Source organism: Colletotrichum phormii (assembly GCF_030913505.1).
Source record: "Colletotrichum phormii strain CBS 102054 chromosome Unknown BDP81scaffold_1, whole genome shotgun sequence".
NCBI lineage: Eukaryota > Fungi > Ascomycota > Sordariomycetes > Glomerellales > Glomerellaceae > Colletotrichum > Colletotrichum phormii.
In genome coordinates, this window is record NW_026851443.1 from 854,975 (window position 1) to 869,351 (window position 14,377).

Consider the following 14,377-nt stretch of genomic DNA (forward strand, 5'->3'; position numbering starts at 1 on the left):
AATCTTGCTTCAACGTCGAGGGCTCTAACCAGCTAATGTGTGAGAGAGCTTCCGATACTAGACGGCCGTACAAATACAACAAGGAATCGTCATCTCTAAACCATTCATCTTTTTCTCCCTTGCTCTCCCGCCAAATAATCATGCATGGCCGTCATGACCCCCAGGTCCAACCCATACCTCTTTCGCATCCCAAAAACGCCTTGCTAAAATCATACAACAGGGAAACCTCCCGAGACACACACGCGCGGGTAATCTCCAGGTCCTCTGTCTCCTTTCGTCCTCCTCACACGTCTTCTTACAAGTACGGCATCCATAACGCATCGCACTGCGCCAAATTCATAGGGTTGACAGCCTTGGCGACGAGGTCAATGACCGTCTGGTTGGCAGGCAAATTGCCAACGGGGCTCTGTGCCAGGCTCACGGCCCGCTTGACCACTGAGTCGCTGTTCACTTGCACCGATTCGCGGAGCTGGTTCTCCGTCATTTGCACCGTCCGGTGGGAGCTCGTGAACCAGAAAATCATTTCATCGCGCACGAAGAGCGTGAGTGCGTGCTCGAGCTCGTACTCGGGCTCTGTGAGGCATCGCGCGATGGCCATAAGAGCACAGCTGAAGATACCCTCCGTCGCCAATGGGCCCATGAGCGTCTGGAGGTTGGGCGTCAGACGGAATGGCACTGGCTCTGGGTTGTGGAAGAAGGGCTTTGCAGCGCTCATGTACGCCATGAGCTCCGAACCCCAGATGTTGCCGGATCCACGAGCAATATTGATCTTCTGCGGGTAACGGTTGTGCATGTACAGGATGTACGTCATAAAAGTGAGCGATGCAAGCTGGTACGAGAACTGTCTGCGGAACAGCCAGAACTCGGTAAAGTCGGGGAAGGCCTTCTGGAAATAGTCCAGGGCCAAGTTCTGTGGCACCCACTTCTCCTGGATGGCGTGGAACACCTCAAGTCGGGCGGTTGCGCTTTGCTCAGCATGCTTCTGTGAAGAATTGTTAGACTTTGCAATCCGCTCGTAGATCGCACCACTTACCGAGTTCTTCGTGTCGAGAACGCCGCGCAACTTCTCCATGGTGAACAACACAGGATCGTCCTTGGACATGCCGTGGCGTCGGCAATGGTCCTCGTATACACTTTGGAGGGTGATATATGATGTGTCCTCCTGCACAATACGAATATGAGGCGCCAGAGGAACCATCAGAGGCAGAGTGAACTGAAGGTCTCGGCGGCGACTCTCCTTTCTTCTACCCAAGGTCTGGTTGAGTTGCCTGAAGAGCTGCAGGATGCGCTCCTCGCGACGGCAGTGTCTCGCCGCCGGGTGCTGAACAGCCCACGAATGGATGCTTCCATCGTGACCGCGCATCTGGAGACGGCGGTACGATGCGCTGATCGATCGGACGAGATCAACGTTGGGCAAGAAGCGCTCAATGCGAATGAAGTCTTGGTTCTTGTCCTTGTGATGCAGGTACTGGCCAGGAATCTCGACATCATCGAACCTCTGGTAACGGAATTCAGAGAGGTGCGGCGAGAATGCTTCCAGCGAGACGCGAGTCGTTCTACGATCAAGCTTCTCCTCAAACTTGTTGCGCCAACGTCGGAGTTTATGGATATACTCGTACATGGTCGGTTTGACAGTAACAAAATCGGCCTCGAATGACTTCTTGATGTGAGCTGGGAGAATCGTTTCGGCGAAGCGCGTAATGTTGGTCTCCGTGGCCGAGGGAAGCTTGACGTCCTTGGCGAACGATGAAGGCATGCGGCTGACGTACGCTAGCGCATCATTAAGCAGAGCAACGATAAGACGGTACGCGTCTTCATCGGGAGGGCACTTGAAGTGCTTCTGGATCTGGTCCACCATGGTCTCCATCGACAGCGCGAGGAGGGGGAAGGCGGTCTTCAAAGCACTCATAATCTCCTCGGTAAGTTCCCATGGCGGCTTCTTCTGACCGGTGGTTGTTTGATCTCCGCCAGCAGCTGCGCCATTGGCCTGAGCAGCCGGAGTGCCGTTGGCGTCGTTGCCTTCGGTTTTAACAGAGGCATTCGCGTCGCCGCCACTTGCAGTACCAGGCCTTGAACCAGAAGCATCCGGCTTCGGGACGCCGTCTTGCTTGGGCTGTTGAGGCGAAGCGCTGGGCTTGCCATTGGAAACCGTCGACTGGGCACGCTGGCGGGCCTTCTCCTTGGCTTCCTGGTTCTTCTTGATGACAAGCATGTCTTCCCTGTTGGTTCGCAGCTGGAAGTACAACGCTTGAGGATAGGACCTGGCGATCTTGCTCAGGATCTGGTGGACCCTGGGTGCTTCCTTATGTCCAAGACCAGTGATGAGCTGAGGAATGTACGTGATCCAGTACCAGACAGGAGTCTCGCCCTTGAAGTCGTCAAAGCCAGCTGCAATGGAGCCGTTGGCATCGTCCAGGCTGAGCAACCACAAGATGCGAGCAATGAGCTTGCGTGACTTGGCATTCTTGTAGCTGCCGGCGGCTTGCAAGTACGACGTAAGTGCCTGGCGGGCCGAGTTGATATCAGTCGGGTCCTCCTTGTACTTGCGCTCGTTGAAATAGCCCCATTCAGCCCAAGCCTTGGCAGCGGTGATATCGAAGTACAGGGCTGTGCCGTAAGCAGAATCGGCCTCTTCCTTTTGCTTGAGTTTCTCCAGGAACATGCCCTTCAGAGTGTAGAACTCGGCTTTCTGAGGTGGGTTGAAGTAGTTGAGATTGGTGTTGTTGATCACGTCCAATCCGCTCGTAAGCTCTTCGGGATTCTCGTAATGGCACTTGGCCTGCTCCCGCAGCTTAAGGAATGCTTCTTGGATCTCGATGTTGGGAAGCGTGTAAATTCTGCTCAGTTGTGTGATGCAGACCTCCGGCAGGCTGTGTTTGCGAGCAACGTGTGCGAAGCGATTGATGATCCAGGCAGTCTCGTGATATCCACGGTAGGCAAACGAGGCACCACTGGCGTTCTGTCCACCCCCTTGAGGAAGCAGCTGGAGGTACGTCTGGTTGATGAGGCCAAAGATATGCTGGCGCCAGGTTACCAGGTCTTGCCAGGCAGTGATGTCGTCCCAGACGTTGGGCAAACGATCGCGCCATGCACCAAGCAGGAGCTTGAGTTCTCCGCTCTTAACGTCCAAGTTAGACTGGTTGGTGCTAGCCAAGCTGTTGCAGATCACGCTGGCGTCGTGGAGTTCGACCAACTGCTGGAAGTTCTGAAGCAGAGGGATGTGTGCCTTGGTGAGCTGCTTCGGCAGCTGATGCCACTTCCGGATAGAAAGTTGAATGGCCTCGTCGCACGACTTGGCAAAGTCCTGAGGCGTTTCTTGCTTGTTGTAGAACTTGAGAAGCGACATGAAGGCCTGGAAGAAGGCGCGTCGAGGCGTCGGAGCGTCCATAACGCCCTTGATAAGGTTGTCGAGCGCCTCACGATGCTCCTGTGTTTGCCACATCTCAGTGTTGTTCCTCCAAGCGCACTCTAGAAGCAGGTCCTGGAAGTTCTCGTGCTTGGCGAAATCTTGGAGAATCTCCCATTGCTGCAGCTTCTGTGCACACAAAACCCAGTGATCTTCCCAGAGGACATATTCTCCTTGAGAGAAGGGGATGACACCCGTCCGAGCCTTGATCTGAGCGGCCTCGTACATCTTTTGGGCCTTGTCCCACATTCCGTTTTGCTCATAAGACAGTGCAGCATTCGTCTCAACAAATTGGCATCGTCTACGCCAAGTGCCGTAGAACAAGTCATCTTCTTGTAGAGAAGCATACAGCTCGACAAGTGCATCCAGATTGCTTTCACGAACAGTTGCCGATTCGATCTCTGGCTTGATGGCCGCGTTCTCAAGCTGGACGAGCGCGGTGTACCACGCATCGTAAGTCTTGGCCTCGTACTTGAGAACGTGCGGCGGAATCTTGCAATCCGGCCAGGCCTTGGCTGCACCTTCCAGGAGGGATTGTACCACGTTCGGCCGCTTGTCGATCTGGCGGCTGTGGTAGTCCTTGGTGAGGAGGGCAACCATGCCACGCTCGAGGTCGGTGCGTTCTTCCTTCATCGTCGCAGACCAGTAAATAGGGAACAAGGCGATCCAAAGCTGATGAGCAAGGGTGTTGTCGACATGTTGAAGCTGGACAAGAGGCTCAATAAGGTCTCGAACCTTGACCTCACCAAGCTCGCTCATGAAACGTCGGTGAGCAGTGACCAAATTGTCAAGCTTGTCGTCCGACATACTCGTGGGCTCCCTGTTATCCTTGGCATGAATTGAAAAGAGTTGAGTGAGTGGCATTGTCTTGAAGTCTTCTTGGTGCAGCTGGATGGGGTTGTTCAGTTCAACCGCGCCAAGGAGAAGGTGCGATGACTGTGCCAGCCAGTAGCTGTCAGCCAGAGTGTCCCAGTTCTGAGAGGTCAGAACGTAGGCAAGGCGTGCGCTGGCAGTCTTTGAAAGACTCTTGTCGAAAATAGCCATGAAGCGGTTGCGCATGTCCACGTCCTGAGCGCGTGTGCCGATCAGGAAAGCATGTTCCATGCGAACAGTCAACTCGGTACGGGTGATCTTGGGATCCTCGTAGATGCGAATGACCAGCTCGAGGAATTTCGTCAACATGGTTGAGTCTTGGCGATGCTCAAAGGACAACATCTTGTGGAGAACTGCAGTCTTTTCCTTGAGCGTAGGCCAGGTGCCTTCAGAACGGAACACCCAGCCTTCCACCATGTTGAGGATCTCCTCGCACAGAGGGATATGCATAGACTTCTCTACTAGTGTCGCGAGAACACTGAGGAATGGTCGTCGATTGTCGCCCAGAACCTCCATTCGCAGCGCAACGACCTGGATAGCCTTGGTCATGAGAGCAGTCGAAACCTCAAGATCGTATGTTGACATTTCTCCCGTTGGAGTGTTTGCATCCTGGGTCCGAGGCTGCCCTGCCTGATGATTGGCGACGGCCGTGTAATGCTGAACGTGTTCGCGGGCCAACTTGCTCTGCAGAGCCTTCATGAGGACCGTGATATGTTGGTCAATGACGGAGGGCTTGCGGTTGCCCAATGACCACAGAATGTTGACTCCGGATCCATAGTGTCCTGCCGCCATGGCCTCGCCGGCAATTGAGGACAAAGAGTTGATAATCTCAGAGTTCTGCGACTCCGTTTCACCCTCAGCGTCGGCATCCTCCATCGGCACGTCCTCAGGAACAGCATCGAGTACCCTCTGGATGATTGACTTCAGGTCGCGGTCATCATCGTACTTCTTGTCTGCAAGGTGCAAGCAATCCTGCAACTCGGGGTTCTCGCTTTTGAGAACCTTATCGAGGACTTTCTGGACCGATGGCATGTTCTTGGCAATCCATTCATCTGGCTTGGAGTTTAGGATGATGCGAACAACCTGAAGAGTGTTGATGATGTTTGTGATGAACTTCTCATCAAACTTCTCGTCAGAGGGATCCGCTGCAAGGAAGTTCTGCGTCTTATCGCTGGCCAAAACAACATCGGTGACATTGGGATAGAGATCAATGTCCAGATCACCCCAGTACTGGGGCTGAACTAAGTTGTAAAATAGGCTCATGGCCTTCTTGCACAACTCGGTAGACGTGGGCGGCATGGCGGGGCCGTTTGTGGAAGCATTGTCTCTTGCCTTGGTGGACGGTAGTTGGTACCGCTCATTCAATTGAGCAATGAATTCGACCAGATACTTAATCATTTTCTGGCGCGCGAGAGGCGCAATTTGATAATCGTTGCGGTCTAGGTTTTGCCTAACAGTAGGAGGTGACGACATGGGCTGATCTCCGCTGTCCAACTTGCGCTTCTTAGACGTCGGTGACTCGGAGATGGAACGCGACACTGCGTCTCCCTTGCCGTCAACACGCCGTTGCTCCCAGAGCCAGATGAGCCACATCATGTTAAGAGCGAGCTTCTTGGACTCATTCGAAGGGTTGGGTGGCGCAGCAACTTTCCTCATAGACGATATTATGAGCATAGCGTACTTATCTCTCGACTCATAGAACAGGTCAGGATGCCTGACCAAGAAGTGGAAAATGCTGGTCATTTGCTGCACATTCTGCCCTTCATCGGCGAGGATCTTTCTAGGAGCCAGCGCCCATCCCGCATTACGATCATGAGCCTGTGTTCCCAGTCGTTTGGGCAGAACGGGAGCTATCAGCTCCAGAGCCTGTGTGACCAAGGCCCGTCCCTCGTTCTGGTTTGCTCTCAGCAGTGAGAGGTACACTTGTGTGACGATCTTCACCGGCGTCTCATATAGCGCGATGAAGTAGGCGATCACGACGTAGGCGGCGTGCTTGTTGATGACATCGTCCAGTCGGATCAAGGTCCAGCAACTCTTAATAATGTCCTTCCTAGCCTCCTGGAAAATAGTGGAGTGGTACTTGACCAACACCGCTGACAGCTGGAGAACTTCAAATTTCGTGTGGTCGATGCCTGGCTGCAGGAGATCGTCATTGTCGTGTTGGCTGGCATCTTGGTGCAACTTCCATATCTTCGCGTTGACAGCATCGATAATTGTCTTGTCCATGAATCGACCCTTGGTCTGTGGCGGCAGGTTCCAGTTACGCTGCACGTCCATGGCAACAATCGGATTGACAATGTAGTGTAGCAAGAAACACTTCATTTTCTGAGAGATGTTCTTCTGGGGGTAGGCGTCAAGGCATCTGAGAACCGTCGATTTCCAGAACTCTGGCGAATCGCTGCTGACGATGTTCTTGTAGATGTAGGCGATCAGAGGCTGCGAGGCACGGAGGTCGTCAGTCGTGACTGAATCTACCAAGCTGAAGAGCGACTCGAGGTCTTTGGGGTTACGTTCCAAAGACTTGATGAAGATTGACATCAGCTGGTCTGACGCCTGGCACGCGGGAAGTCTCAAGTTGGGTGCAAGTGTATGGCCCCGCATCTGCTTCTCCAGCTCTTTGCCGACTTGCTTCAACCAGGTCAGATGCTCCTTCTTCTCTAGCCAAGTGTCTGTTCCAGGCGACTGGGTAAGGGAGTAGAGAATGTGAACGGCATTGACGACGGCGACGAGCTTGTTGTCCTTGTTTTGAGAAATCGCATTATTGCAGAAGTCAATCAGAGCTTGAACGTTGGAAGACATCGTTTCTCTAAGGGGGCCGCTCTCGGGGTTGCGGATCACTTGTGAGATGAAGCGTCCGTACTTGAGATCTTCAAGCTTCGGCAGAATGAAGTTCCAAACCTCGTTGGGGTACCGGTTGATGAACTTGTACAACGGTGCTCGGAAGGGACTTTCGTGGGTACGGCGCAGCTTCTCCTCCAGCTCCAATGCCAGATCAATGAGACGTTGCTTGAAACCCTCTGCCTGAGGCGGCAAAAGGTGGAAGATGTTGAAGACAGCAGCAATGACCTTCATCGGAGCATTCTGCTCAAAGAAGGTGAAGGAGAGCTGTTGCAGAGTGCTGGGCTCTGCAAGCACCTTGACGTGATCGAGCAAGCGAGCTCCAATTTCGACCTTGAAGTATGTAGTGAGCAGCTTCAAGAGTCGGCCAAGGTTGTCCAAGCCATGGGTCGAGAGCTTCTTGGGGTCCTGGAGGCTAGCAAGAACTGGTCTCAAACCACCTTGGAGCAAGTCCTTCGGGAGCTTCTGATGGGCCTCCAGGGTATTCTTGAGGGCACTATATGCCGCGTCGATTGTGGCCTTCGAGTCCGAGTACAGGCACTTGAAGAATACCGAGACAATCTTGGAACGGGTAGGGTGGCTACCTTGCTTGAGCGGCGCAAACTCTTCGAAATTGGTGGCGGTGCTGAGGATGTTGATACATGCTACCCTAAGGTTAACGATGTATTCGTGCGTTCTGAATTCTCCTGGCTTGTTGGCCAGAGACTCATCGCTCGCATCAGCCAAAGCCAAGGACTCCATAAGTAGTCTGGTCAAGTTGTCGTCAAAAGTAACCCATTCCTTCCGCAAGGTCATGTGGTACGTCATCGCGTCAATGTAGCCGATCTGAATGGGGAACGGCAGGGCACGAAGGGGCTTGGAGTAGATTGGCTGAAGGAATCGCTCCTTGTAGGGTTCAATCAGCTCCCAAACGGCACAGTTGGCCGCCTTGGCGATGAGTTCGAGTGATCGCTTCGCAGTCTCGCGAACATGGCGATTCATATGCGCCAATTCCGTATTGAACTGCATGCAGATTTGTGCGAGGCGGGACCTCTGTTGCGGCGGCTGACCCGGGTTTTGCTGTGGCATGGCATCCTCCTTCTTGATGTTCTTTGTGATTCTTTGCAACAATGTCTCCAAGGTGACCTGGGCAGATCTTCTAGTCTTCTCAGGGAGGTCCTGGGGCATGTCCTTGATGACGTACATGAGAGAGCGAATGAACTCAATCTGCTTGCCCGCAACCCATAGGTCACCTAGGTCAAGCTCGTTGAGAAGGAAGTTGATACCAAGCGAGCCGCCAGTTTTGGTGAACCACTCTTCTTCGTAGCAGCCATGGCAGAATGTGGTGCTCAAGTTATTGAAGAGAGGCAGCCTAGCAACACTCTGCTCATTGCCCAGAATTGTGGTGGCAGAGTCATACACCTCCCGGATCGCGCGCTGCGCAGATTCTCGTACCTCTGGGTGATCCGAAGCCAACGATTCCACGATAGCATCAGAGAGCACCCGGGTATCAATAAAGAGTGGGCCTTCTCCGGCATTGGGATCGAATGGGCTGTACGTTCGCTTGACGTCAACCAAGGCTCGGCCGACCTCAATGATTGTAAAGTGCTTGCAGATGTTCATGAGGAATGCCTGTGCTTCTTCCTTGAAATCAGGCAGAGACTCGGCAAACATGACGGCCTTCAGCAAACGCTTAAGTAGGTCGTCTTGCTCATCCTTCTTGGGAATAGATCGCTCTCTGTCGTGTGTTGTAAAAGCAGAGAAGTCAAAGTCGATTCTTCTGGCGGCTAGATCTTGAGCTTGGAGGCGCAGAAGTCTAGGCATGTCGTCGGGCAAGTTCTCGAAGCCGATCCGCATCTTCAGCTGGGACTTGACGAAGTGGAAGGATTGCTTCTTGTAGTAGCCATCATACTGACGCGACTGGTTTCCCTTGCCGGCCTTTGGCTGCTCCATCAACTTTCTAATAGCGAAATCGACACCTGTCTCCGCAGGGAAAGCTCTATCCTTCTTGGAGCCGATCAGGCGGAGATCGAAGCTGGTCGGGTCGTCGGCGTAGTCCTTGTAGTTGAGGGGTTGCGCGTCGGTCATGAACTTTCGGTTGCGGCCTCCAAGCTTTCCAAGGATGCGCATCGTTGTGTGAGCGTGGAAATGACTGTAGGGATGGGGTTTGAGATGGTCAAACAGCGCCGTCATCAACTCATCAATGACCGGAGCCATGATGGGGTCCAGATAGTCTGCAGTAAGGTTGTCGACACAGAGCTCCAGCGTCCGCAGTCCTTGGCCAACTAGATCAGTGTTAGCGCGCAAGGCGACAACCAGTGGCCGCATCAGGAAGCTGAGATGGGGCAACAAGTTGCTGAGACGTGCCGGCACCGTCAAGCACAGCTCCACGTAGAGGTCACGCTCGGCAGGTTTTCTTGCTGCCATGAGCAGGTTGTTGAGCACATCCAGCAGCATTTCAAGTAGTGGCAAGATCTGCTTATAAAGATGCTCAAACTTGCCGCCACCAATGCTTCGGAACAACGATCTCAGGAGTAGGAAGTAGTTCATGGGCTCTTCAGCCTTTGTCGACAGCTCAATGGACTTGGTGACAATATCCACAACGTGAGGAAGCAGGACCTGTTCGTTCTGATTGGCGAAGAGTGTAACTGCCATGAAGGCCAACTTGAACAGCCTCAGCAGAATTGACGACTTTTTGACGTCCGCTGAGCCAACTTGGTCGATTCTCTCCATCAAGAAGCGCAGCAACATGCCGCAAAAGCTTGGTGAGGTGGCTTCGCTTGCGAGGAAGAACTGAGGGATGTGGAGCAATCCCGTGTGCTCAAAGATCATGTCGTACAGGTGGGGGATCTCTTGCTGGAAGACTTCGTGGAACGTCGCCGGATCAATGCAGTGGAAGACAGTCGCAAACGTCTCGAGTAATTCCTTCTCTTCCTTACTGCTAGAAACCATGTAGAAGTTGGCCATATACTCCACGGGCGACATGTACTGGGACTCGGTTGCCGGCTTCTCAATTTCGTAGTAGCGGAAAACGTAGGCGCCCTCTCTGAACAGCTTCACGATGACGTTAACCTCCTCAGCTGTAAATCCATAGGCGACATCTTGCCAGTGTTGAGGAGCATTCTGGACGTCGATTACGTTGTTGACATTGCACGTTCTGAGCTGGTAGAAAGTGTTCTTCAGCCCGTTCATCAGGTTCTTAAACAGGAACTTGTTGTCCACAACGGGGTCTGCGCCTCTGTCCCTTGGATTTGACGTTTTGATCGGCATGGCAGTGAAGATGTCGGTCTCGTCCCAGTCAGGCGGGTGATCCTTGTCCGCAAGGTAGCTATCCTGGGTTCCGTCAGCGGCTTGCTGGGCGTAGAGTTTCGAGAGCTTCACTGCGTTGGGATACTGTCTATTCATGGCCACGAACTTGTCGCCAATAGCGTTCAGGATCATGATCAGATAGTGCCGCGCGTCGACCTTGTTAGGCATCTTGGCGATGCACTCCGCCATATTAAGGAGGAGTTTGGCGCTCATGGTCTGGAAACTTGTCCCTGGGAAGTTATCCTGGAGGTTTTTGGTGTAGACCTCCACCGTCTTGCGAATTTGCTCCGGCGTGAGACTATCGCGAACGTGATGGATGAGATCGGCGAGCATGCTATACGCGAGCGGTCTCATAGTCTCGTACACTGTCAGGCCATCGCCGATCAACGTCTTCTCGTCCAGGAGCTCGTCAATCTTTGGCAAGAAGATCTTGCGGAAGTTGAAGTTGATGATATGCCTAATAGCAACAAGCAGCTCCTTACGCGCACTTGACTTCTCTCTTGGGCAGTCCTGCAGGAGCCGAACCACGATCTCAGGTAGTGTCGGTAAGAAATCTGTCAATTGCTGAGAGTATTGACGCAAAAGGTAAGCCAGAAAGCTCATCGTCTTAACCTGGGCTGTGATGAATTCGCCGAAAGCGGCCCGGTTCTTAATCAACGGGCTGACTCCTGTAAAGATCTGTCCCCTAGCCTTCGCATCGGCATGTGCCTGCTTCTGCGCGCTCGCCTGGAGGCAGAGGAACCCCTTAATAAGAGGGACGAAAGCCTTAACGTTTGACGCAACAGTATTTCGATAGACCTGGAAGACGGAAACTACAATGATGGGGCATTCCGAGAGGACTTTGAAAGACTGCATGCCCTTCAGCAGCAACCGATTCTGCTGCTGGGGATCCGGGCCGAGATCTGTGACCGACGCTACGGGGGAGCCCGGTCTAGGTGACTGGAAGTTCGTCTGGGAGCTGCCTGGCGTTGATGGTGCGCCAGAGTTTGATGCCGTCGAGAGTGACGTGTTGTCCAGCTGTTCCCGCACGACCTTCTCCATCTGTTCGAAGAGCTCCTGGATCAGGTTGAGGAATGCCTGCACCTTGCCCTGCAGGACTTTGTGTTGGTGACGCATGACATCCGAGATAATCTTGACGCATAGCGTCGCATTCTCTTCGTTGTCCGTTCGGACCAGCTGCATCAGCAGATCGACAACCTCTTCCGCGTAGGGTTCGAAGGGTTCGGTCGGGGATGGTGTCGCTGGCAATCGATTGAGGACCTCGAGGATACATGTTCGCAGTTTCTGGGATCCAATGTCAACGGGCGCACTCATCAAGGTTGATGTGGGGATGGCTCACCTGCTCCGGGGAGTTGCTCTGGAAGATGCATGGTCCTCTTAGGATGGCGAGGAAGATCGGAACCATTCGCTTCAGGAAAGGGGGGTATATGGTCCCGTTGGTGTAGTGATCTAAGCTGTCGCGTAAGGTAGTCGCCGCCTCTAACCTGACTCTCGAGTCTGTACCACACACATGTCAGCAAGACCATGACGAAAGGTGATGCGCCTCCACCACGGTGGGGTTCCGGGTTCGAGGAATCGATCGCATCGCATCGCACGAGAGGTTCGTTCCGTACCCGTGTCCGGACTGCTAAGTCGCTTGACGACATCGTCAATTGTGGTGCCCGACATGGCGGCGTCAATGGCCCTCGGGGGACGCGTGATTCGTTCCCATGCGTGGGAGGGGAGGGTATCGTAGATGACTTCGTGTCGCGGCGAGGCTGATGGATCGAGGATGCGGATGAGAGCGCGCGCCGGAGTTGGAGGGGTATCTCGTAAACGATGGGAAAGGGAAAAAAAAGGCCGCTGGTGGTTATGAATGTGAATAGAAGGACCAAAAGGTAATTTTACAATTCCGGTCTGTCTTTCGCGTGTGCCTTGGTTATCGGGGTGCCCCAGTCGTTTCCCAATCACTCAAGGTCGCGCGGCTTGGTTAAATGGATTTGATGGCCCAGGCTCGACGTGAGCTCTCAAATTTCCAAAGGCAGTCGCGAAGCTGGGGGAACGAGCCGCCAAATCATTTGGCGCTAGGTATCTGAAGAATATTGATCCGTGGCTTAGGCTCCATAAAAGTTCCACCCGGAGGGCCTACCGGGCCGCGTCTGGGGGCAGGGGTGTTTGCCTAAAGCTCCTTATCTTGTCTGGAGAGCGATAAGAGCTCCGGCCGCCGGTGAATCGTGGTCCGGAGGCGGGCCGGGATTCCACCTCATTCTTCGGTCACCTTTGTTCAGTCTTACATCGTTGCTTGCCTACGTTGGGTTTCTTTCACGTTTTCAAACGGCTTTTATGCAGGCAAATTATTCTTTCATGTTTGTGTGAAGTCCACAAAGAAAAGTAAAGACAACGGTTTTATGTGTTGGCATTTCTAAGTGTACCAATCCACCTTAATCAGGCAGATCGGTATTCGCAAGTTTGAATCGGGAGGCACAAGTGAGTTACCAGTCTCATTTGAGATTGAAGAGGAGTGTATAAAGACTAGATTCTCGCGCACTGGTTTTCTTTTCGACGGCCTCTGCATCGTCAACGCTTGGGCAGCAACTCTCATTTGGTCAACTTCAACATCTCACGAAGTCATCCCGATAACACATAACCTACCTACTTCTGTCCAACACCAAGAAAACGTATCCAAGATGAGCGGACCGCATACAGCCTTCTTCTACGGTAAGTCTCAACGTAGTATTTCATGACCACCAGCTAACACTCTCGACAGGCACTCTGGTCAGTCACCCACCTCACCCTCGTCAACCTTTCGGGAAGCTCATGTGACTAACACTCCTCCCTAGATGGAGCCCAAAGTCTTCTTCACGGTCGTCCAAGGCAACGGCAACCCGCCCCAGGCAATCAAGGACCTCTACACATTCACGCCCGCCCTTCTGCACGACCACACCCGCCACCGCGTCCAGCTGGCCGACTACCCGGGCATGATCCCCGAAGCCGGCGGTTCTGTTCTGGGCATCTACGCCACGGGTCTCACGGACGCCAACGTCCTCAAGCTCGACTTTTTCGAGGGCTCCGAGTACGAGAAGAAGATGGTCACCGTCAAGGTCCGCGGCGGCGGCGGTGGTGGTGCTGGTGCTGGTGCTGGTGCGGAGCAGAAGGAAGAGGACAAGGAGGCCATGGCTTACATCTACAAGCGCCCGGAGAACTTGGAGCGCGTGGAGTGGTCATTCGAAGAGTTCCGCAAGGACAAGATGCACGTCTGGACGCGCGAGAGCTATGTCTTTGAAGGTGAGACAAGCCACCGTCTCCTTTTCAATTTCTGGATGGAGGGCGAACTGGCTTGGCTGGCCGAGGGAGCACTTTTTACTGACATTGGCAAAATCACAACTAGGCTGCGACGATTATGCAGAGTTTGAAAAGGTAGAGAAGGAAGATGCAAACGGTCACGAGGAGAAGAAGGATGCTGGTGCCAAGTAGAGTGATGCTTGGCTAGGGGACTTCAATTAGGTCAACATGCCTCTTCTTTTCCTGTTCTTCTCTGTCACATGGCGGCAAACGGCATTATTTGATGGGCTCTCACGGCAGGCGGCCGACGCAGGTCTGCGACAGGGCCGGTAGGGCGGTGTGAGGTGGACATGTCAGCGCCGCCGCTCTCACAAGGCAGACGGGCAATTACGATGTGACGGATAGATGAAACCAGGACGCGATATCAGCAAACAGAGAAGACGACGTCTTGTTAACCAGTCATGCACCATGAATGAGTTGACGACTGCCGCCAGCCTTGGCGCGCAGGGCTGCAGTGCGTGAGTACGTGTGCCTTCCCCCCGTAATGTGATGTGATGTTGTCGTGGCTGTCGTCGTCGTCCTATGGCCAGGTTTGGGCGGCAATGCAACCATTCAAAGCGGGGGAAGCCCTCAATCCGAGGGGCAGCCTTGATGATATCAGCAACGCCCATGGTAAGTGCACTAATACTCGCTGACCAGAAAACAGCTTCT

General features: G+C 53.6%; 2 protein-coding genes across 2 annotated transcripts; one reads left to right on the forward strand and one right to left on the reverse strand.

Moving 5' to 3' along the window:
- Positions 1-140: 140 nt before the first annotated feature.
- On the reverse strand, positions 141-12,343 carry BDP81DRAFT_3521 (FAT domain-containing protein). Its single transcript, XM_060586226.1, has 4 exons — positions 12,019-12,343; positions 11,745-11,902; positions 1,034-11,689; positions 141-982 (listed from the first exon to the last, which is right to left on the reverse strand). Exons 1-4 carry the CDS (start codon positions 12,071-12,073, stop codon positions 296-298), a joined length of 11,556 nt encoding a protein of 3,851 aa, XP_060451443.1. The 5' UTR covers positions 12,074-12,343; the 3' UTR covers positions 141-295.
- A 573-nt stretch (positions 12,344-12,916) lies between these two features.
- Positions 12,917-13,946, forward strand: BDP81DRAFT_3533 (AIG2-like family protein). The gene is made up of 4 exons (XM_060586244.1): positions 12,917-13,102; positions 13,152-13,159; positions 13,225-13,669; positions 13,773-13,946. Exons 1-4 carry the CDS (start codon positions 13,072-13,074, stop codon positions 13,856-13,858), a joined length of 570 nt encoding a protein of 189 aa, XP_060451444.1. The 5' UTR covers positions 12,917-13,071; the 3' UTR covers positions 13,859-13,946.
- Positions 13,947-14,377: the final 431 nt, after the last annotated feature.